The sequence below is a fragment of the Acomys russatus genome, chromosome 12 (genome assembly GCF_903995435.1).
Source record: "Acomys russatus chromosome 12, mAcoRus1.1, whole genome shotgun sequence".
NCBI classification, from domain to species: domain Eukaryota; kingdom Metazoa; phylum Chordata; class Mammalia; order Rodentia; family Muridae; genus Acomys; species Acomys russatus.
In genome coordinates this window covers 12,655,069-12,679,736 of record NC_067148.1, presented here as the reverse complement: position 1 = coordinate 12,679,736, position 24,668 = coordinate 12,655,069, and the positions used below count along the sequence as shown (strand labels likewise).

Genomic DNA, 24,668 nt, shown 5'->3' with positions numbered 1-24,668 from the left:
CAGATGGCTTTAGTATTTAGTTATTGCCCCTGGTGTACACTGTAAAGCCTTATACTAGGGGCTGGAGAGATGGCTCAGAGGTTAAGAGCAATGGGTGCTCTTCCAAAGGTCCTGAGTTCAATTCCCAGCAACCATGTGGTGACTCACAACCATCTTTAATGAGATCTGATGCCCTCTTCCGGAGTGTAGGCACACATGCGGTCAGAATATTGTATAAATAATAAATAAGTTTTTAAAAACTTTATAAAAAAACTTATACTAATGAACCTATAAGTAGCTTGGAAAGAAATCAACTATTTCTATTTATTTTAAAGACCAAGCACACATAAAAGATTTACCTTCTACTTTAAAGGAAGTATCTCTTTGGTATATTAGAACTTTGAGCATGCTCAGTAAGAATCTAAATGTGCCCTCAGGTACTCACCCATTTGCCCAAAATTGACTTTACTTCATTTAACAGTTTTAGTTTTGCATGTGCATGACCTAATGACCCCAAATTTGGTACTGTTTCAGAGATCCTTCTTAACATGGCTGTGGAAGATGTGGCCTTCCCTTTTTGTCTCTTGTATCTCTTTTTCTTACCCGTAGCAATTAGTTGTATCTTATTTAAATGCAAAAAAGAAAGGAAGCAACTTGAGAAAATGAGTAGATTTGGAACCCAGAATGGACCCAAACTGATGACTATGCACAGCTGTTGTTAGGGTGTTGAGAGTATTTGCACTACGAGTAATGCCTTATTAACAGTTGCAAGAATGACACTAGGATTAGGCATTACTTCTAAGTCATCAGTCATATACCTTGAAAAAGGAACCAAAATAGTGATTCCTGTTTAATATCTGTTTTAACTCTATTGAGTCCCCTTAGTCTTGGGTAGTTTGCAGGGGTGATAGGCACAAGGAAAGTGAATACATTTCTTTAATGTGTTGGAAGCTGGGTGTGGTAGCCTTTAATCCTACCACTCAGGAGACAGAGGCAGTCAGTCTCTGTAAGCTTAGGGCTAGCCTGGTCTACATAGTGAGTTCCAGACCAGCCAGAGCTACATAGTCTCAAAAAAAAAAAAAAAAAAAAAAAAGAGTTAAGCTAGATTAATTGTGGTTTTCAATGAGTATTAGTAGATGCAAGCTTTATGGGAAAGTCAGCTATGAACAAAAAGGTCACTGCAATCTCCGCTCAGTTTTGTCTTCTTAGAGTCATGGATGTTGTCACCTATAGAAGAAATACAAAGGGAGACATGTTTTTGAGACTCAATTGCATTTTACTTCCTTTTTGGTTTTGGTGGTGGTGGGGTTTTGTTCTTGTTTTTGTGAGGCAGAGTTTCTCTGTGTAGCCTTGGCTGTCCTGGACTGACTCTGTAGACCAGGTTGGCCTGGAACTCAGAGATCCACCTGCCTCTACCGCCCAAGTGCTGGGACTGAAGATGTGCACCAGCACACCCGGCTTTCTTTGAGAGCTTTTAAGACAGAGAAAAGGAAATTGATTAAAATTTACAAGAATTTTGGTAATTCTCTAGAATGCTGGAGGCTTTATTTTATACATATAATACTTCAAAATAAAACATGTTTGTAGTAATGATGTTTTAAAATAATTTCATAATAAAAATGTATTCATTAGGGCAGGCAAAATTGTTGGGTTGTTAAAGGTGCTTGCCCTGCAAGCCTGAAGATCTGAGTTTGATCTGCAGAACTCATGTAAAGGTGGGTGGAGAAAGCCAACTCTGCAGTATTGTCCTCGCCCTCCACACACGTACACAGTGACAGCAGTGCACACAGAAGGAGGAGGCTACGCTTCTAAGATAGCGCTTGAGAGTTGTGTGTCATCATTGTCCCGTCAAATCGGAACAGCATTTCTAGCATATAAAATAGCGCTGGGCTCTCTTGCATGGTGGCTTTCTATGTTATCATCCCTCTGTGGCCATACTGCTTGGGCATCAGATCTGCATGTAGCTAGCAAGATTCAGAGCCAGCACTAAGTCTCTCAGTCTCCTGCCCTAACTACTTAGATAAACTCAATCCGGTTTTATATTAATATTTCTGAATATTTGGAATCTTTGTACTCATTATAAGTCAATTATTAAGAGGGGATGTGAATATGATCTAAAGTTATCATTTTCAAGATATACAATGCTCAGTTATTTTGAAGGGATTGAGAGAAGTGGTGTCAGTTGCTTTTATTCTTAGTAAATGTGTTTCCACATGGCTTTGCATGATGATTAAACACTCAATTGCTGTAGATACTTAACTTTACATATATGTAACAAGTTGCCTTTTGCTTTAAGGATAGACTAATTTGATTCTTTTTTAGAAGCAAAATAACTAATCCATGTGAAGAAATATAGCTAAGAAAATGCTTTATCTTTCCAGGTACTATGTTAAGTTAAACGTTTGTGTTTGAATATGTACATTTTGCTTAGGTAATCTGTATCTCAAATTAGCATTTAAATTGTTCCCTAATACTTTACCTTAACTATTATGTTAATATCTGTTTTATAGATTCATGCTTTCTTTCAGTCTGAGAAAAATAATTTCAGTTTTTGAAAGAAGAAAACATTAATTTTGAGACTATTTGATCATACTTTTCAATAAGAGAATTGGGCTGTCTGGAAACTACAAGCTCATTGTATTCTCAAGATGAAGACTCTTTGACTAAGTGCAGTTACTGTGTGAGATGTAATGCAGATTGCAGTGCTCTGTGAATGTGGCAGCACTTAGGCTCTGGCCAGGAAGGTGATCTGCTAGAAATACGTGATATAGACAGGAGGAATGTCTCTGCCGCCTCACAAGCAGTATAGTCATCATACTGATTGAGCACAAGAATATGGAAATCAGTGTGTAGGGTGTGTCCATAAGACAGAACATGATTGTGAAGTTACTACAGCAATGAGTTGGCAAAGTTTGTAGATATTAAAAAGAAATATATTGCCAGGCATGGTGGCGCACGCTTGTAATCCCAGCTCAGGAGGCAGAGGCAGGCGGATCACTGTGAGTTCGAGGCCAGCCTGGTCTACAAAGTTAGTCCAGGACAGCCAAGGCTACGCAGAGAAACCCTGTCTCAAAAACAAACAAACAAACAAAAAAGAAATATATTTAAAAGCTACATAAGCAGTTAGCTGCCACATAGATCATTGGAAAGGGGGTCTGCCTATAGCCTGAATGACTTGGCACAATTCTGAGTAACTGAAATTAAAAGAGAATCCTTTTTGTTCAGTAGGTTGTATGGTAGGTTAAGGAGAAATGAGGAAGGAGTTTTGTTTTAAAATATGTAGATATAGTGACTTTGAATGGGTGGCAATGTGGTTTGAAAGTGTTAGATTTTAGTTTTCTATGCCTTAGATGTTGGTAGTTACTAGTTAATATTTGTGGACAGTTTTACAAAATTAGGACAAATAAAGCCGGATGAAAACAATGAATAGTATGATAGAATTCTGTATAGAAGTTTATTCTCCTCAGTTAAAGTACTGAAGTCATTACAAACCTATATATAGCAAACGTTCATAAGATTAGGTCACAGCTGCTTTTTACTTAATTTAGCTATTGCTAAGTCTGTCTGGTTCACTTTTTAGGTGCTGAGGGTCTAAATGGAGGAGAGGAGTCTTTAAACATGAACGATGCAGATGAAGGATTTTCATCAGGGGCTTCGCTCAGCAGCCAACCACATGGGACCAAACCATCCTCCTCTTCTCAGAGGGGAAGCTTGCGGAAAGTAGCAACTGGGCGTTCCGCTAAAGATAAAGAAACAGCGTCTGCCACCAAATCCAGTGAGAGCCCTCGTGACTCAGTAGTTCGCAAGCAGTGTGTGCAACAACCAGCCGATCTCAGCATAGATTCAGTGGAGCTGACGCCGATGAAGAAACACCTGAGCCTGCCTGCTGGCCAGGTGGTGCCAAAAACCAATAGTTTAAGTCTAATTCGGACAGCCAGTGCTTCCTCAAGTAAATCATTTGACTATGTAAATGGCAGTCAAGCAACTACCAGCATTGGGGTTGGCACTGAGGGAGTTACTAATCTAGCAGCTACAAATGCTAATCGATATTCAACTATCAGTCTACAAGAAGACCGGCTAGGTCACACTGGTGAAGGTAAAGAGCTCCTCAGCCCAGGAGCCCCCTTAACCAAGCAGTCTCGATCCCCAAGTTTCAATATGCAGCTAATATCCCAGGTGTAGTTTTGATGTCCCCTCATACTGCTTACATTTTAAAGTGAACATTTCATTGTGCAAGACACTCATCCCACATTGTGAAAAAAAAATGTCATTGTAATCAGATCTGACTTAGCTTAGGCATCTTCATACTGTGTTTTGTATGGAAACAGCAATAAGGTTTTCTTTTCCCTTCTTTAACCTCTCACCTACTCCTTGTAAAGGTGTTTGTGAAGCAGTGTAAAATGTTTGCCTTTCCCATGCCTTCCTTTCTCCTTGGGTGATGTGCAATCCATCGTAGGCTGATCGGTCCCATTTCAACACTGTGAGACTGAGAGTATGTTAGAGGAAATGGTGTATGTGATCCCTATGAAGTGATTTTTTGGCTTTTGTTTAAAGACAAAACGGGTTTGTTCACATAATCTATGGAACTATGAAGATAACTGGATCGTATTTTTTTTTTCTCTCTGAACCAGGAGTGCCTCAGAGATTCTGCTATGACTTTGGACTTCTCTGAGTCTGTGCAATTTTATATTTTTGAGACGCATGGGGGAAGGTGGTAGACTACTGCAATTTTTCATTAAAACGAGGCTAACTGCCCCCCCATCCCAAGGACATAAATGTGTAATTATTGAGGCATTTAAATCAGCTTGTGACCACCTCCATTGGAGGGCGAGGCTCTGAGTTGATTGTGTAATTGATAATGCACTTTCTCAATGGCTCTCTAGTCATTAACAACATGTCTTCCCTCTTCCCACAAGGACTTAAGGACATTTCTGCCCTTAAAGTTTGAACTAACGAATCTGAGACTCCAAGGGGCATGTTCTATTTCCTAGGAATGATTGACGCTATGGTGCTGGGGTTTTGTGGGGGGAAGGGTGTTCTTTGTTTAGTTTGTGTGAGATTGTATATGAGGTGAAGTTATAATTGTTTTTTTTTTTTCCTTTCCTTTGTGAGTTGATGATGACTGAAGTAAAAACTGTACATCTTCAGGTAAAGAGAGGGATTTCTCAATCCACTTTCTGTGATGTCAGACTATTGGAGAAACCCTTTCAGCTGCTTCTTAGATGTACCTAAATTCAGTCAGATATTGGATAAAGAAACCTAAAGTCCTGAGACCATGTACTCCAAGGAAACACATCAGGGATAGATAATTGGTTGAAAACACTGATGTTTCAATGTGACACATTTTTATAGAACATTTCTACCAGAAGGTACTGACTTGATTTCTCCACAAGGACCACACTGCCTTTGTGTTTAATGCAATTTGTGTATCTTCTGATTATCTGCAAAGCTTCTCGTTTTTATAAAACTTTGAAATCCTGCCAGTAAGCTAGATGTTGAATGTAAGCAGCAATTGGTGACCCTTAAGTGGTTCCAAAAATACATTATTAGTTTAACCTTTTGTGTTGTGATCTGGTTAGAAAGACTTTTTATAATCTCTTCTGGGTCTCAGGCTTCGTTTGAAAAAGAAGGGAATATATTGGGATTTTGAAAATCAGTATTGTGATTTCAACTGCTATGAATTATCCATCTCAAAAACCTGAGTTACACATGCCCTCATACATGTAGACATTTATGTGTTATTGTGAAAGAAAATTGCACTGCCGTTATAGAAAGCATAGAAAGTCATAATTGACAAGGTTGTTTTAACTCTATTTACAGTAGAATTTGATAAATAACCAGGAAAATGCCTCTCATTTTTTCCACACATAAACCACCACTTTTGGAAGAGTTGTCTGTTTGTCTGTCTGTCTGTCTGTCTGTCTGTCTGTTTAGGGGGCTTTGTGTTAGAATAATCTTCAATTAGATTTGATAGTCTGTAACACTTTTCAGCTCCCAGCGAAATGGAAAACTAGAACCTCAGCTATTATCCACATCATTGCCAAAATTTTGAGTAAAGCTAAAAGCTGATATGTGATTTATTGATTTTTATAATATGTGAACAGTATGTATATGCACTTATCACAGATACATTTTAGCCCTATTTCTACTAATTTAAGAGATATCAAGTAAACTAAAAAATTGCAAAACATAAAAACAAGTGAAGTAAAACAATTTTCTAATACACTAAACAGAGAAGGTCTCTAGTGCACAAAGGAAGGTGTCAGCTGGCATACAGCAAGACCATGCCTGTGCCATGTAGGAGGCCAGTAGGCTCAACTGCACATACATTGCCATCTAAATCAAGTATTTTAGTTAAAGCACAAAAGAAGACCAAATAATTTGAAATTATAGCATAAACTGTTGTAAATACAAGAAAATGTCCTTTGATTAGAAATGTTATAACTGTAAAGTTGGTTTTAAGATATTTTTCAGAGCCAGGCATGATGCTGCACACCTTTAATCCCTGCACATGAGAGGCAGAGACAGGCAGATCTCTGAGTTCAAGACCATTCTGGTCTACAGAGCGAGTTCCAGGACAGTCGGGGTTACAGAGAGAAGCCTTGTCTTGAAAAACCAAAAGAAAAAACGTTTCCATTTTAGAGGATATCTTTTTTGGCATGTATAGATCTTGTATGTACACCCCAATTAATATTTAGCAACCTGTAACGTTTGCTTCCTGTTCTTTGGGTTCTGATTCGGTTTCAGTGAAGAAATCCTTCATGTACACGTTATAGCCAGAGTCTTAGAATAAATGTTCCATGTAAGATAATAGTTAAAATGCAATGAGTTAAACAAACTGTCCAGTTTTCTAAGAATCATTTTAGCAGCTTTGTGTTACCAGCATCCAATTTTAAAAGGTTTTTGTTCAATTATACAGCAGCTGTTCTGAATGTAAGCCAGAGTGTCCATACTTTATCCTTTAACAACTTCCTTTTAATACGTCTCAGCTTTCATAAAGCTTCATCCCACTAATAGAAAAGACATTTAGGAGTCAATATTTAATTTATATAATTTAAAAAATGATTGATGCCATCTGCACTAGGTCAGACTTCAGCATCTGAGGGATCTAGCTCTTCTATGTGACTTTACGTTAATGTTACTAGTAAGAAAACTATACTACAAAGTAAAATGTTAACTTAGAAGTGAGGCTTTCAAATATGAAAACATAGTAAGAAGCCAGGAAAGGAAGAGTTGTCATTTCAAATCTTGGTCCTTTACTCACACCTTTTCCTTTCCAGTCCACTGCTCTGTGCCTGCTTACTGCAGATCTGGTGTCTGTGCTAGAAGAAACCCTAGAGATAATTTAGCTTCTCTCTCTCTCTCTCTCTCTCTCTCTCTCTCTCTCTCTCTCTCTCTCTCTCTCTCCTCTCTCTCTCTCCTCTCTCTCCTCTCTCTCTCTCTCTCTCTCTCTCTCTCCTCTCTCTCTCCCTCTCTCTCTCTCTCTCCCTCTCTCTCTCTCTCCCTCTCTCTCTCCCTCTCTCTCTCTCTCTCTCTCCCTCTCTCTCCCTCTCTCTCTCTGCCACACACCACACACATTCATCCTCAGGACACTGAGGCTCAGAGAGGTTGTGAAATAAAGTCCATAACTAAGAAGCAAGCCATAATCAAACCTCATCTCCAGTCAAATGCATAGTAATGCCCCATTGCCTCTTGTTACCCATACTTTGGTAAATATGGTATGTAACACTTTTCCAGTCATTGATAAACACATTAAGAAATGTATTATTTCCAGAATAAAAGATAAAATAATAAATACAGATGAGGATGTGTCCAAGATGTAGGTAGATGCATAGCACATTATTCTTCTCTAATTTATGCCTTATTAATTTTCATTTAAATGCTGCCATGTTATTTGTATTTGTGGGGATTTGTTGAAATGTAAAATAAACCCAATGAAATTACTTTGATCAGTGTTTCTAGCTATTTGGAAGTGATTTTTTGAATCAGCCGGTTTTCAGTCACCAGAGGTGCACTGTGGAGGATTGCAAAGTAAAGATAAAATAAATCCAATTCCATTAATTTTTAATCTATAGAGAGTCTGTTCCTTACTGTGCTTACAGCAGATAAAGCAATATTTCTACATGTGATTAGAAAAGATTTATAGTGAGTGTGATGCTTAATGCGTCCATGAACCGTGGCCTCTGGTGGTCTCAGCTGTATAAGCTCAGCATCTCTAAACAGGAGTCTTGACTCTGCTTAGTAGCTTTTAATTTTGTTGGAATTATTTATTAGACATCCGAGTCCTGAGAAGAACTTCACATTGCTTTTGTTTGCACTACTTTTGTGAAGACTTTAATGCAGTAGTGTGTTTTTCCTACCTCGCTTTGGGAGGTTTATTTGGGTCCGTGTTTGAGTCCTTCAGTTGTTGACAGTCAGCTGTCTCATTGAATTGATCACACATTCATTTGTAAGTGGGAACATGAGTGGCTGTCTTCATGGGCAGCATAACACACTGTGCTGACCCTGGCAAGGAGGGCCACTCCATTTTTGAACTTGGATACATTATAAAATAAATGATTTTTTAACCAAAAAAAAAGCTTTGTATTTCAATTATAGATTATTGTTTTTCAATTTACAAAGATTAATACGTCATGTCAGTGATCAGAAATTCTACAGGAATCTTAGAGAGACTTTCCTGCACTGTGGTTATATTAAGCAGTCGGAACGGGAGGCTTCTCTCTCTTTCAAGCTGAATGACTACTGTTTCAATACCAAATTGGGTGAGACACTTACTATAATACTTTTAATTTTCTTAAAGTGGTTTTCCAAAAATAAGGGAGTGAAAACTAGCTATTGACAGCTTAACCTCTTAAAAATAGAATATTTGCCAGATCATATAAACATGGAATACAGTATATAATAATGCTCATAAAATCATGAGTCATCAGATTGGTAAATTTTTCCATGCAAAGGTGGAATAAATTTCAGTATTTATATTGTGTTAATCTAATGGATCTATCACCCTGGTACTGAATTACATAGGAACTTCTATTTATGTCATTGTAAGTGCATTTTGTCTAACCCTGACCATAAAAAACAGAACATGTTGCTCTTCTTTTCCCTCCAGTATTTTTGTAATGCTAGCCATTTGTCCTATGACAAACATATACAAGACCAAATAATTCAAGATACAGTTTCGCAGACACCTAGGAACGATGAGGAAAACGGGCAGCATAGCACAGAAATGGAATTTCTATGTCTTGTTTCTCAACTTTGAGAAGATGGGTTCACAATGTTTACAAATTAAGGCATATTCATGTCTGATACTATACTACCACATTAATATTGTTTTACCAAAAAAGTAGGATTAAGTGTATTTTAAGGTGTAAATGAGTCTTTTTTAAAAATTGTGTATCTGGAGGTAGATCTAACAGGTCTTTTTATTTACAAGGAGAAACGAGCCTAATTGGATAATCTATCCCCATCGACAGGATTGCTGTGCGGCTTACTGTATTGGGGTGTAAACAGTTCAGTGTTAATAGTTTTACATCTTCATCAATTTACAAAATTTACCAAAGAAAATGTTACTGACCAAAATGGTTTTAAAGCACCTCTTAAGGAATGCACCCCATTTAGTGTAATGATTGCTTTCTAACTCTGAAACAAATACTGATACATTATTTGAACTTGAAAACACATATACAGTCAAAAAGATGTCAGTACTCCAATAAAAGTACTCCAATTAAATAATAAATCATTTTTATTCCTTATGACATGTTTATTAAAATTAAGGAGTTTGTTTATCAGTGTTGAATATAAAGGGGGGGAACTCTGAAATTGTTATATTGTATATTGTGGATTGTTTAAACTATAGGAAGAATTATTGAAAGACCCCCTTCAATGGGCAGTGGCATTTATTTCTAGTGTAACATTAGCTAAGCTAGTATGGCTAGTTTACAATTGACTGTATATGTGGTCACTCTAGACTGCTTTTTGTCTTTGCATGTAAGACACGATTGGCTCCTAATACCTGCGTCTATAATACGTAGGCCAAAAAGATCTAAAGGGTTTAAGCTGTATAATGATTTCTTAAATCATGGAACACAATTGGGTTTTTTTTTTTTTTAAACCACAACTCCAAACAAGTTCTATAATTTTTTTTTAGTACCACATTATAGTTAATAAATATTGGCCTGGCATGGCAGCACGTGCCTTTAATTCCAGCAGAGACAGGCAGATTTCTTGAGTTCCTGGAAAGCCAGGGCTATACAGTGAGACCTGTCTCAGAACAACAAACAAAAATGTGTTGCTCTCGGGAAGAGACGATTGGCTTTCAAATAATGATTGTATTCTTTAAAGTTTTTATTATCAAAATAGAATGCAAAGATGTTCCATGTGATGTTAAAAATACTAGTATGGCCGGGTGGTGGTGGCGCACACCTTTAATCCCAGCACTTGGGAGGCAGGCGGATTGCTGTGAGTTCAAGGCCAGCCTGGTCTACAAAGCGAGTCTAGGACAGCCAAGGCTACACAGAGAAACCCTGTCTCAAAAAACCAAAAAAAAAAAAATTACTAGTATGAAGTTCATCTTGTGTCTTACATTGGATCTTTTTGGTTCTTCTAAAATCTAGGCTGGCTTTACATTCAGTTTAAAGTTGGTTAAAGGAACTGTTTGATCAGTACAAAGATTTTACTGTCTTGGCTTTATGTAATGTGATTTCTGTAACAGGGAAACAGAATACTCCACTTTGATTATTTGTTTCATAAAGGATATATTAGATCAGCCTATTGTTGTTTTTTAACAAACATCCATTTCTAGCTTGGTATAAACTTCCCAAGAATTGAGAGGTTTCTGTTGGTGAAAATTCTGGCAGGCATGTAAAAAGTATGTCTTTATTGACAGATGCCCTTTCAATTTAGAGCTAGTGAAAAATCCTTTTTTTTTTTTTTTTCCAGAGCTGAAGAAAAAAATGCACACTTTAGCCCATGTGTACCGGTGCATGTGAGCCATTATCTTGTCTTACTGAATGGACTCATGCTGATTGTTGGTTGTTGAAATGTGTCACTGTTGAACTTGTAAATATCTGCCAGAGATGCAAACATATTTTAAGTCATTGTAAATAAAGATGTGTAAAATTTAGTATCAGTCTGCAATGCAGAAACAACATCTCAGATGTTAAATATTGTGTCTCTTGAGGGGTGTGTGTTTCTCCCTTGATGTATCTAGCTACAATAAGAATGTAAATTTTCTTTTGTACAGTATAAAAATACAGCTTTATTTGGCTTTTACTTGGATTTCCCTGAGTTGATTTTTTTTTTTTTTTTTTTTTTTAAGATTTATTTATTTATTATGTATACAGTGCTCTGCCTGCATGTACACCTGCACACCAGAAGAGGGAACCAGATCTCATGATAGATGGTTGTGAGCCACCATGCGGTTGCTGGGAATTGAACTCAGGACCTTTGGAAGAGCAGACGGTGCTCTTAACCGCTGAGCCATCTCTCCAGCCCCCTGAGTTGATTTTTATCTTACCTTAGTTTTGTACTTCACCACAGTCCTTTCATTGTGTTTTTAAATGTGATTTTACTTATGAGTGTCAGATTTTATTGTATTTTATTTTATTTGAGTCAAAGTCTCACTGTGTAGCCCTGGTTAACCTAGAACTCGCCATGTAGACCAGGCTGACATGTAATTCATAGAGATATGCCTGTGTCTGCCTCCCAAGTGCTGGGATTAAAGATGTGAAACATCACACCTCCTAGTATATCTGAGTTTTTAATATATACCTTATTAAAGTAAGATGGTGTGTTAAAATTATATGATACCAGGAAATACCACAAAGATAAAAATTCTGGTGTGCTGGCACTCATCCTAACCCCAGCAGTCAGAGGCAAAGGGAGGAGCACTGCTCTGAGGTTATACTGGGATACAGAATGAGAAAGTTTGTTTTAAAACAAGATTAGGGCCACCAAGAAGCATTATCTGGTAAAGATGTTTGCCTCCAAGCCTGATAACACTGGGACTTGCATGATGGAAGGAGAAACAACTCCAGCACGTTTTCATATGACCTCTACACACTTACACAATAAATAATTGTGTTTAATTGTAAAAGAGGTGAAATTAAGTCATAAAATATATAGAGTAAGCCAGGCATGGTGTGGAACACGCCTTTAATCCCAGCACTCGGGAGGCAGAGGCAGGCGGATCACTGTGAGTTCGAGGCCAGCCTGGTCTACATAGTCCAGGACAACCAAGGCTACACAGAGAAACCCTGTCTTGAAAAAAAAAAAGATATATAGAGTAGTTATATATTTCTGTATGCTAATTGTAGGGACAGGAATTTAACACTAAAACAGCCAAATATAAGAGCAGAGCTTTAAGATTAAATAAGCCAGTTTCTTGTTTATAGAGGAGCCAGCTTTATTAATGGAAAGCCTCAGCATTTACCTTGCCTCTCTTCTGTACCCCAACCCTGGTGTGTGTGTGTGTGTGTGTGTGTGTGTGTGTGTGTGTGTGTGTGTGTGTGTGTGTGTTTGATGCATCTGTGGGGGGCAGGGTTCACATAAGTGTGCAGAGGCCTGAGGAAAACCTGGAGTGCCATCCTTAAGAATGACAGCCTCTTTGAGACAGTGTCAATGGCCTGGTGCTCAACTAGACTGGCTGGCCAGGAAGTCTCAGGGATCTCTGCCTCCACAACACGGAAACGACGTGCCTGCAGAAAGACAGTGGTGCTTGTGAGCTCTAGGCTAGCCTGAGCTACAAAGAATAAGGTTATACTTGAGCATTTTTATGTCTGGAGTCTTCATAAATGGACAACAAATATATGGCTCCTCAGCAACCACTACCTGCCTATAAAGATGCGGAGGGAAGGTTGGGGACTTGTAGCCTCTTCCCTGAAACCACTAATTGCCTGTAGATAGATGACCAGGAAGGGGAGGAGCCTGATGATCTCCTTACCTCTTCATTACAGAATGCTGATTGCCCAATCTTGTATTATACAGGTTATGTATAGGTGATCACAGCTGAGGATCCGGGTACAATGGCCATGCCATGCCAAGAAGGAAGCATCCCATGAGACTTCACTCTCTCCTCCAACTGTTATCTTCTGCCCACTCTTCTGAGCCTTGGAGGAGAATATGTAGCTTCATACCAATCTGCTGGTCTTTGGAAACTGTGTTTGTTTGATCTCTGAGGCCCCCAAAACAACATAAGCAATTGCCATTGCTCTGACACAAGATCTAGAGGGCAAGACCTTGTTACTGAAAATACCATATACTTTGATTGCCGGACATGGAGAAATAAATCTGGACCTTATTTGGAAGCTTCCTCTCTGCTGTCTAGCTTTCATAGGCCAGGAAGCTGTTATGCTGATGATAATATGGTTGATGATTCAACAGTCATTTATACTTAGCAGTTTGACCAGTTATAAGTCTCTGTAATAACTACTGTCCTCTGCAAAGAGAAGCTTCTCTGACTAACGCTTATGACAGTACTAATCTCTGGGCATAAATATTTAGAAGGCAATTTGACAGGTCATATCTATTTAGCAGAGTAACAAGATCTTCCCCCACAAAGCCCTTGTAACCTCTTCAGCTGCAAGCTTTTAACCAGGTTCATTGACTGTCAGGATGTGAGTTCCCTCCCATGGAACTGGCATCAGATAAAATCAGAAAGTAGTTGGTTACCTCCATAACTCATGCCACTGTTGCACAAGTAGCCACATCTTGTGTGCCAGGTTGGGAGTATAGCATGCTAAGGTCCATCACGAAGTAAGGCTGTGGTGACAGCTCACCCCAACAACCTGCTTAGCACCTTCCAAGATTTTTTTTTCTCTATGTCCTACAACCAAAGTATACAGTTTTTCCAGCAACAAGGTCTTGCTTTTTAGTTCTTGTGTCAAATCAGTGACAATTGTCTATGTTGTTTTGGGGGCCTCAGAGATTTAAAAACAACAACCAGTTTTTCAAAGACCAGCAGATTGGTAGAAAGCGTTTCATGATATTTGCAAGGACAAGTGAGCTGGTGCATGCCTTTAATCCCAGCACTCGGGAGGCAGAGGCAGGAGGATCTCTGTGAGTTTGAAGCCATCCTAGTGTCCCACCAGGTGTAGTGGTACACACCTTTAGTCCCAGCACTTGGGAGGCAGACGCAGGCCTGGTCTACAAGGAGAGTTCCAGGATAGCCAGGGTTGTTGCACAGAGAAACCCTGTCTTGAAAAATGAACACTGTCCCAAATTTAAGTGCCGGTATAAAATGAATATAACTTGTCCATAAGATCACCTTAATATCACACAGACTGATAATATTCTTCAATGTGGCCTTTTAAGCTGAGTTTATTGCATAAATTGGTGTATAGTTTCTTTCAGGTTGTAAGTTGTACACTTGGGCCTGCTGTGTTTCAAAAGTTTGGTGAGAGCCTGGCATGGTGGCGCACAGCTTTAATCCCAGCACTCGAGAAGCAAAGGCAGGTGGATCTCTGTGGGTTCGAGGCCAGCCTGGTCTACAGAGTGAGTTCCAGGACAGCCAAGGCTACACAGAGAGACCCTGTCTCGAAAAACAAACAACGTTTGGTGGCACCATGACTGGAAATATAAGCCAGTTGATAGAATGCTTGCAGAGCATGCATGAAGCCCCTCAACCGCAGGACTGCATGAAGCATAAAGAAAAAGTTTTAAAATTTAATCCCAGGGCATATATGGTTAGTAGCCAGTTTGTGCCACATAAAAGGCGCTCCCCCACACACCTTTCCTCAGCCAATCCAGTTCCAGGGTCTAGATCCTCCGTGACGTACCTCTGTCCTCCAGGGTCTCCGCTAAGTAGAACAGGGCCTACCTGTTTTACAGGTCTAACTTATCTCCCAGTTCTCAATCTGTGGGTCACAACCCCATGTCAGATATTTGCATTATGATTCATAACACGTAGCAAAATTACAATTATGAAGTAGCAACAAAAATAACTCTATAGTTGGAGGTCACAACATGAAAAACTGTATTAACAGGTCACAGAATTAGGAAAGCTGAGAACCACTGCCCTAGACAGCTTCCAAATAGTCTGATTCCATTTCTTCCCTCCAACTATTATATTCCATAGATAATCTCTCAATACAAATGTGACCAGTGGCCGGGCGTGGTGGCGCACGCCTTTAATCCCAGCACTCGGGAGGCAGAGGCAGGCGGATCACTGTGAGTTCGAGGCCAGCCTGGTCTACAAAGTGAGTCCAGGATGGCCAAGGCTACACAGAGAAACCCTGTCTCGAAAAACTAAAAAAAAAAAAAAAAAAAAAAAAAAAAAAAAAAAAAAAAGGCACAAATGTGACCAGTGCCCTAAGTACCAACTTGTAATTCATAATATCAGCTCAAGCCTTGACACTTTACTCACCTTCTGTTTTCATTTTGCCTTTCTTCCTGGAAAACTTAAATCAATTTAGGCCTTAGGTTTCAGTTTAAATAAAATAAAGATCTCTTCCTTTAAGGAAAGCGTTCTCGTTCCTTCTGGTCTCTGGTCTTTTAATTATATACTTCTGTGCTCCAGTGTTAGGAACATAAAAATCATTCTGTGTAACGCAGAAACCATTTTGTGTGACTTGGAATAATGTGATGCCACCAGGTAGTTCTGATAAGAGCTAGAAGCATGCCACTAGCAGGGCACCTAGCAGCCCAGTTACCAACCTAGCCCTGGACAGGCCTTGATACATGATATAAATAAATAAATAAATAAATAAATAAATAAATAATAAATAACCTAGCACCCCGGTGTATTGATATACAAGCGATCCAACCCTAAGCTGTGAGCTCTTATGAAATAATACAAATGTTGGAACTTTGGGGGAAAAGACTTTCTCAAGGATCGCACTATCATGCTTCCTAGACTGAGTTTCTAGCCTCTGTGCTGATACCCATCGGCGAGAACTCACTGAAGCACTTTTCTTAACACTGCCTGATCAGTACTTTCTCGTTCAATTGTCCAGAGGTGGCTTTTGTCTACCTCCGTATTGTATCCTTACGGTTGGCACTAAGAGTGTTGCTTTGATTGTAATAAGCGACTCCAAAAGACGTAATCCTGTTAGTAGACAAATACTGTCATGTATCCCAACCAGGTTCATTCTTTTTCCTCCTCATTTTCTCTGTATAAACCCCCGTTTATACATTTCCTTCGTTTTTCGGTCCTATTTTCCCATTAGTGCTGTCTCCTCCCTTTCTCAAACCTTCGAGATAACTTTGCATCAAATGAGAAAAGGTGTGTTGTTCGTTGAGCGAACCCACTTTATCTTTTTCCTCAGGATAGCAGGGCTCACGACAACATTAAAATTGCCACAAAACACCAATCAATCGTACAACTAGGAACGTTCCCCTACACTTCCATAGAGCTAGCTCACACTAGCTGGGGGAGAGAGTCCGCGAGCGTCACTTAGTCTTTTTTTCCCCCTCCGGAAACGGAAGAAAAGAGAAAAGCCCCGGAACCCAGTATTTGGTAGCTCTGTTTTCCGGCCGACGGAGGCCCTCTGGCCCGCATCAACGGGCTCTCGGCGCCATCACTCTCGCCGGCTCGGCTCTTCATTGGGTCTCTTAGAGCATCGCCCACTGGCGGAGCTGGAGAGTCGGCGTGCTGCGCGCGTCTCGGTTGCGCAGCTCCGAGCTCCCGGGGGAAGGCGGTCTCCCTCGGCGGTTCAGCGGGGTTGTCTGCAGCGGCGGAGTCCTGGCTGGCCGTGCGTGTGGGCTTCGCGGCCGTTCTTCCCGCCGCCTCTGGCTGGAAAGGTGAGTCCCGGTGAGCTCCTGCTGCAGCCGCGGCCCCGGCGGCCTCGCTCGTCGCCCACCGCTGCGGGAGAACGCGAGGCCGCGGGGCGCAGGCTGGGGGAGGACGCTGGGGAGCAGCCCCTCGGGAGCCTCACCCGGGAGGGACGTTATCTGCGAAAGCCACGGGTCAGTCTGCCCTGTGGCAAGAGGTCTCCTGCAAGGACCGTCCCTGCTTCCCCGCTAACCCGACCCTCTGTTTGGAAAGAGAATTGTAAGGTCCTCTAAGGAAAAGAGCGGAGTGCCCTGCTAGGGGAGAAGGAACTCTGAGGGGGTGTGGCCCAAGGGGATCTCAGGATGGAAGGACTGCTGAAGTCTGTCATCCCTGCCGGGTGCCCCTAACAGTCGCCTTGGGACAGTGCTTGGTTGTAAAATGTGTTCACCCCTAGAGGAACGCTTGTGGTTCCCAACGCTTGGCGCTGCTGTATCACCTTGTAGTTGACAATGGGGAGACGACCCTTTAACCCCACAGATGCTCACTCTGAATATCTGTATTTCATTGGTTGATTGCGGGTGTGTGGTGTGTTCGTTCGCGTGGATGTGGATGTTGGTGCATTTGTGCGGGTAGTGCGTGGAGGGCAGAGGTTAAAGTCAGATAGCTTTTTCGATGGCTCTTAACGTTGTTTACTGAAGTTGGGTCTCACTGAAATCGGGGCCATGGTTGTTTGGCTAGACCAGCTGGCCAGCTTGCCTCGGGGATCCCCATTCCCCGCCTTCCCAGCTCTGAGCGCTCAACTGTTAAATGGTTAGAAGGATCTCCGCTCCCATTCTGACTTCTTGCAGTTCGAGTGCTTTTATCCACTGAGCCGTCTAGTCAACCCGCCATATTCTTATTTTATGTGGTTTTGTTAGGTAGTGTTTTTCTCACGAATTGTTGGAAAGAAAGGAAAAGTCTCTCATGAGATCTTGTTAGAAATTTCAGTTGGGGTGATTTTGCTTGTTCTACATAAGATATCCTAAAAACAGATAAGTTGTATAAATGCATTTGGAAACAAACGAGGCCGACTCGGTCTATTTATGGTAGGCATATCCAGCTTTTTTGACATTTCGATACATGTTGCTGTTATCTATAAAGTTCATAGCTGAGAACATCACAGTCCAGTTTTTGTTGTTGTTGTTGTTGTTGTTTTTTAACTGCAAAGAGAACCCACCACAGTTCAAGGCCAGCCTGGTCTACAAAGTGAGTCTAGGACAGCCAGGACTACACAGAGAAACCCTGTCTCGGAAAACCAACAAAACAAAACAAATAAAAACCTCATAATATTTAAATAAGCTTACAGTTTTGTATTGGGCTGCATTCATGGTTATCCTTGACCACATGGGGTAAGTCACCTAGTTAGTGATTGAAATTCTAGAGCTGGGTGTGGGGCATAGCAGTGAGCCCAATCCCCTTGAAGCACAGACCATCAAATCATGCCTTGTATTATGAAGTAAGACCACCACAAAAAGTAAATTAAGGGGCTAGGGGTGTGGCTCCTTTGATGAAGAGCTTGGCATACGGTGCTGGAAGCCCTCCGCCCCATCCCCAGCACTGCATAAGCTAGGCATGGTGGCACAGCCTGTGATAGCATTTGGGGGGTAGAAGCAGAATCAAGGATACATGGTTGGAGGCCAGTCTGGGATTCATGACAGCACTTGTTTTTTATACAAAACAAAACAAAAACAAAAACAAAGCAAAATAAAATACAATATGTGTTAGAGAGATGGCTCAGTTGCTAAGTGCCTTGCAAGCATGAGCACCTGGGTTCAAATCCCTAGAACCCACATTTAAAAAAAAATGGTGGCCTAAGAGTTTGCAATCCTAGCTTTTGGAGAAACAGTGACAGAAGGATTCCTGGGGCTTGCTGGTCAAGCAGCCTAGTTTACTAGCTCTAGGCTAGTAAGAGACCCTGCCTCAAAAAAGCAGGATGAATGAGGAATAAAAGCACCAGAGGCAATCCTTAGTCATCTACACTTACACATACACACCCAACCGCCATAGGGAAATTGCCGGTGATAATATTTAGTTACCTAGAATAGTTTTATAAGAGTCCCTGAAAATTCACTCCAAAGAATTATTTAGGTTTTTTTGTTTGTTTGTTTTTTGTTTTCTTTGTCCCCCACCCCCACCCCCAGACAGGGTTTCTCTGTGTAGCCTTGACTATTCTGGACTCGCTTTGTAGACCAGGCTGTCCTCAAACTCACAGCCTGCCTCTGCCTCCCAAGGGTTGGGATTATTATTATTTGGCGGGGGGGGGGGGGGGGGGGGGGGTTCGAGACAATTTCTCTGGTGTATCCTTGGCTTTCCTGGACTCACTTTGTAGACCAGGCTGGCCTCGAACTCACAGTGATCCACCTGCCTCTGCCTACCGAATGCTGGGATTAAAGGCGTGCACCGCCACCACCCGGCTGAATTGTTTAGCTTTTGCCAATGAAAAATTACATAACATTCTTCTCTGTCATCTGTCCATCCCCCCCCCCCGACACACACACCCCCAACACACACACTTTCTCTCTTATTGCCTTCAAGTTCAGAGCCAAATGTTTTGTTTTATCATGGCATGATATGAGTAGTTTTCAGAGAGCAGAACAAGCAATTAGGGTAAGATTTTTACTCAGTGGCTGCAAGTGCTTTACAAGGCAAATGAAAGAGGAACAAGTAATCAAGTAATAAGGAATTTAGGAATCAGTCAAAACTGGGTTTCTAATTGTTTGAATTTTGGTGAACCATTCAATATTTGACAGTTTACATATTTATAAAGTAGAGTAACTGCACACATACACAAATATGTACTTGACTCTTACATACCTTCTAGTGTATTTAAAGGTACATGATACAGTATCTCACATATAGTCCCTGCAAAGAAACAAAACCAAAAGCCCTTTTTATTCGAGTGTAAACTGTTAGTTTCTCCATACAGAGATTGTATAGGTGCATTTTATCTGATAAGTGGGGAGTCTTTAGAATAGGAAACAGCATTTGATTGTAAAATGACCCAAGAAGGAGGACGGCTGTACCAGATGTGCTTGTGACTCAGTGGCGGAAGCAGGAGAAATTTGAGTTCAAAGCTAGCCTGGGCTACTCACTGCACCAGAAAACAGAGCCCACAGTGAGTGCGTACCTCTCCCCTGCCCTGCTTCTCGCCAGGCTTCTTTAGCCTGGTATTTGTTTGTCCTCTTTATGCCCTCATATCCGCTTTAGCTCCTTGAGAACAATTCTCTGCACGTCATGTTGTTGGTTAAACTCTTCTCTTTGGGGTGGGGCAGTTCCCCTGGTTGATTTCTTTTACCTACTCACTGACCTTGACTGACTTCTAAGTTCCAGGTGCCTGCATTTTCCAGCTCCAGAATGCACAGCTCCTTACAAGGTAAAGGAAAAAGCAACGGCCATTTCATTGTGCTGGTTTTGAAACAAAAATTTAGCTGTCTGTAAGCAGTAAGTTGAGAGATAGTCATTAGGGGTTTTTGTTGGCTGGTTTGGGGTTTTGGTTTGTTCTTTTTGCCAGAAGGAAAGGTAAAAATGGGATTTATGAGAGCACATCCTAGTTTGGTTTCCTGTTGCTGTGGTAAAGACTGATCAAAAGCAAGTTGGGGAGGAAAGGGCTTGGCTTACATGCCCCAGTCACAGGGCGTCATTTAGGGACATACTAATAGAATAATGTATAATATGCTTCTGCCGTTACAAATGTTAGATAAGTATCTGTATTCATTTCACAAATGTTTAGTTAACGTGACCATCGGTGTGAGTTCTTTATCTCCCTGACTTACTGCTTTTGTTCAGGTTGGCCATGATGAGCACCCTGCAGTCAAAGGACGCTAAGGCGCTGCTTGTTCAGTTTGTGGGAGATGATGATGTTCTCAATCACATTTTAGACAGAGAAGGAGGTACGTGTTTGTGCAGTGAAGAGATGCTTCTGGAACACCTCATTCTTAAAGATGTAATAGATAGTATTCACCCCAGTAAGACTAAATAAAGACTGCTCTGGTTTTTAGGTTGCTTCTTTTGTAGTTTAATTAAAAGCCAGTATAAAGCCTTATCCAAAATCAAATGCTTAGTAGTAGTGGGAAATAATAACTTCCCATTAACCCTGAAGAAACACATTCAAGGTGTGTGTGTGTGTGTGTGTTTTCTTTTTTTTTTTTCCCCCTCGAGACAGGGTTTCTTTGTGTTGCCCTGGCTGTCCTAGACTTGCTTTGTAGACCAGGCTGGTCTCGAACTCACAGAGATCCACCTGCCTCTGCCTCCCAGTGCTAGGATTAATGGAGTACGCCACCTCACCTGGCGGTATGTGTGTGTTTAACTTAGTTACAGACAATTTTTTTCTCTTTTTTTGGGGGGGAGGCGGTTGTTTTTTTTTTTTTTGTTTTGTTTTTTTTTTTTTTTTTTTTTTTTTTTTTTGGTTTTTCGAGACAGGGTTTCTCTGTGTAGCCTTGGCCATCCTGGACTCACTTTGTAGACCAGGCTGGCCTCGAACTCACAGCGATCCGCCTGCCTCTGCCTCCCGAGTGCTGGGATTAAAGGCGTGCGCCGCCACACCCGGCTTGACACTTTTTTTCTTAATGTTTATGGAGCTTTTGCCTGCTCTATGCCTGTATACCACAACTGTAGGGCTAGAATTACAGGCAATTGTGAGCCGCCAAGTAGGTGCTAAGAACTGAACCCAGATCCTCTAGGCAGCAAGGGCTGTTAACTGCTGAGCCTTCTCTCCAGCCTCTGACTTGGTTGTGGGTTTTTCTTTTTTTTTGCTTTTTGTTTTTTTAAGATGTATTTATTATGTATGCAGTGTTCTGCCTGCATGTATACTTGCATGCCAGAAGAGGGCATTAGATCACATTATAGATGGTTGTGAGCCACCATGTGGTTGCTGGGAATTGAACTCAAGACCTTTGGAAGAAAAGACAGTGCTCTTAACCTCTGAGCCTTCTCTTCAGCCTCTGACTTAGTGCGTTTAATGAAAGAGAAGACATTGACTCCCCCAGCTTTATGTACTGACAGTGCATGTAGTGTCGTTTGTCTTCTGACATATATGCATCATGCACGTGTGGTCAGAGGACAGCTCTCTGCAATTGGTTGTCTCATTCCACTGCATTCCGTTAGGCTGGCGTGGTGCACATTCTACCTGCTGAGCCATCAGGATGGCTCTAATATAAAACTTAGAAAGAATTCACACCCCTTACGTTCTAATATTTTTGTATGTTTTTATAGGAAGTAAATTAAAGAAGGAGAAAGCTCAGCTTTTGGTCAATCCCCAGAAGATAATAAAGAAAGCAGAATGTGAATTGGAAAAAAGTGACCAGGAAGTCTTAAAGGATCAGAACTACGTGGAAGTTTTGGGAAGAAATATTCAAGGTATTCATTCAGGGCAACATATACCCAGCTTTCGGCTGGTATCATGAACTGCTTTCAGGGTGCACAAAGATAACTCGGTAGGCGACAAAGTGATGTATACGGTAATTGGTATGGTATATATAGGTGCACTGTGTAGGTGCACGCATGTGTGTGTGTGTGTGTGTGTGTGTGTGTGTGTACTAAAGTATACGTATAAAAGGTATACGTATAGTTGTGCGTCAAATCTGAAAATATTTCCTTTAAGTTGTTTGCTTTGCTGCATTTTTAAGGTGGAATTTTAGAGTTGTGTGTGTGTGATTGTGCACATGAGTGCAAGTGCCCTCGGAGGCTAGAAGAGGGCATCAGTTGGTGGTTGTGAACCTGCCAAAGTGGGGCCGGGAACTGAACTCAACTCTTCTACAAGACCAGTGTGCACTCTTAACCCTGAATCATCTCTCCCGCCCCCAGCAAGTTTTTTGTGTGTTTGTGTTTTTGTTTTTTAAATAAAAAAAGAAGTAACCAGCCCTTGGTCTGTGCCCTCTACAACGCAGCCCCTCAGTAGTTGGGATTATAAGCAAGTATTATCAAGCCAAGTACAAGCGTATGATTGTTTTTAGAGGAGAAAAGAATTATTGTAGGTTAGTGATTCGGAGGATTCAACCCATGGTTTCTTCAGGTGGCCGGGCTAGTGGGCAGGGTTCAGTCCGTGGTCGGGTGGTCCAGTGCGCTTGGGCAGAACATCCTGGGCTTAGTAGCATGTGCAGAGGAGAGCTCTTCCCTCATGGGCATAGGAAGCAGAGGAGAGTTACATTTTTTTTAATTTTGAAAATCACTTTAAAAGCCAAGTGCAGTGGCGCACACCTGTAATCCCGGCACTTGGGTTTCCCCTGTGTTGTCTCTGTGTCTCTTGTCCCCTTGTCTGCTGTGTTTATCACTGTCATACTTCCTATCGGCCACGATGACTATGCCTGGTCTTTCTCGCTTTTGAAGCGATAATGCTTCTTATGGGCTTCAGTTTCCCTGGTGTAACTCCTCTGTCGCCCAGGTAGTACTTGAACTTGCAGCCCTCCTGTCTAGATCTCCTGAGTGGCTGGGGTTATAAGCCCTATTCTGGATTTTAAAGAATGAATCCAAATTTAGTTCAGCTCAGTACTGCTAAGTGCTCACGAGTAGGCAATCGACCCTTGGAATGTATTCTGTACAGAATTGTATGACTACTTAGGCTAACCTAGGAGACTGATGAAAACAGTATTCTGGGTGGAGAACACAAACAAAGTACAATGAGATGTCTAGATATTATAATGAGCCCATTATTTTATATGTGAACTCAAAGAAGACAAAAGGACAAACATTTTTTCTTTTTAACTAAAAAATTATTTCCATATGAGTACTTCTAGCAGATAACGATATTGGTACATGTCCTGATGAAACATGTCAAGGCTTTGCTGTAAGACCCTAATTCCACCTCCTTCCATCCCCCCAACCCTGCCTGGCCTGGAGGAACAATATGCAAATATACATGTGACCTGTATCTTTAATCTCTCTGTCCTCTAGGAAGCTTTTCCTCACTCTCTGGTCATTATCTCTTACATGTCTGAATTTTTTCTTTTTGGTGTTTATTTTTTTACCATCCACTCTTGCCTTTTTCAGTGTTTTTTTTTCACAATTACTCCCGTCCATGAATATTTTATATTACAGGTATGCTGTCTATCTGGCTTTGTAATGTAATTCTTTCAAGGGCCACAGACTTTTGTAGTACCCAGGTTTTTTGGTTGTTTGTGTGTTTGTTTCCCCTGCACGCTTCTCCCCTGTTAATGCTTCCTTAGCTAGACAGGTGGACAGAGTTTTCAGCCCAGCTACTGAGGGACCTGCACCAGGTCAATGACAAAGGCTGCCTGCATTGTGTAATGAGTTCAGGGTCAACCTGGCTTAGGTAATAAACCCTGTCCCAGAAAAGGGAAAAAGATCTGAGAGTGTAGTTCAGGAATAGAACACTAGTATTGCATGTTTGCGGTCCTAAGTAAATAAATAGAATGCGCACTTCATTCAGAGAAGAGGGAATGACTTCAGGATGGGCCTTCTATTTTTCTCCTATATTTGTAAATATAATTTTACATTATTTTGTGTTTTGATTTTATTAGATTTACTTTTTTTTTTTTTTTTTGAGTGCTTATATGTACACATGCGAGTGCAGATGCCCATGGAGGCCACAACCATTGGACCCCTGTGGAAGCTGGAGTTGCAGGATGTTGTGAGGAGCCCTACTTGGGTCCTGTGCGAAAAGCAGCGCACAGTCTTAACCAGCCTCTTAATGTTTTAAGCTATGTTTATTTATATGTATGTGTGCATGTGTGGGGAGGGGGAAGCCAAGGACAAGGTTGGATATCTTCCACAGTCGCTGCCCACCCGCTTTGTTCGTTCATTGATTCATTCATCGACTCATTCATGTTTTTGAGCCAGAGTGTTATGTAGCCCATACTGGCTTTGAACTTACTCCGTCGCTAAAGATGAACTTAAACTTCTGGCCCTCCCTTCCCCACCTGTGTTGCTACCATGCCTGGGTTTTATGCATTCCTGGTGCCAACCCAGGGCTTTGTGCATGCCAGCC

General features: G+C 41.1%; 2 protein-coding genes across 2 annotated transcripts in view; both read left to right on the top strand.

The window, feature by feature from the left end:
- Hycc2 (hyccin PI4KA lipid kinase complex subunit 2) overlaps window positions 1-5,889 on the top strand; it is a 31,705-nt gene extending 25,816 nt beyond the window's left edge. The window contains exon 11 of the mRNA XM_051154529.1: window positions 3,560-5,889. Coding sequence (XP_051010486.1) covers window positions 3,560-4,161 — 602 coding nt within the window. The 3' untranslated portion in view covers window positions 4,162-5,889. The remainder of the gene's footprint in view (window positions 1-3,559) is intronic.
- A 14,058-nt stretch (window positions 5,890-19,947) lies between these two features.
- Orc2 (origin recognition complex subunit 2) overlaps window positions 19,948-24,668 on the top strand; it is a 33,516-nt gene continuing 28,795 nt past the window's right edge. The window contains exons 1-3 of the mRNA XM_051154528.1: window positions 19,948-20,099; window positions 20,513-20,616; window positions 21,938-22,081. Coding sequence (XP_051010485.1) covers window positions 20,520-20,616; window positions 21,938-22,081 — 241 coding nt within the window. The 5' untranslated portion in view covers window positions 19,948-20,099; window positions 20,513-20,519. The remainder of the gene's footprint in view (window positions 20,100-20,512; window positions 20,617-21,937; window positions 22,082-24,668) is intronic.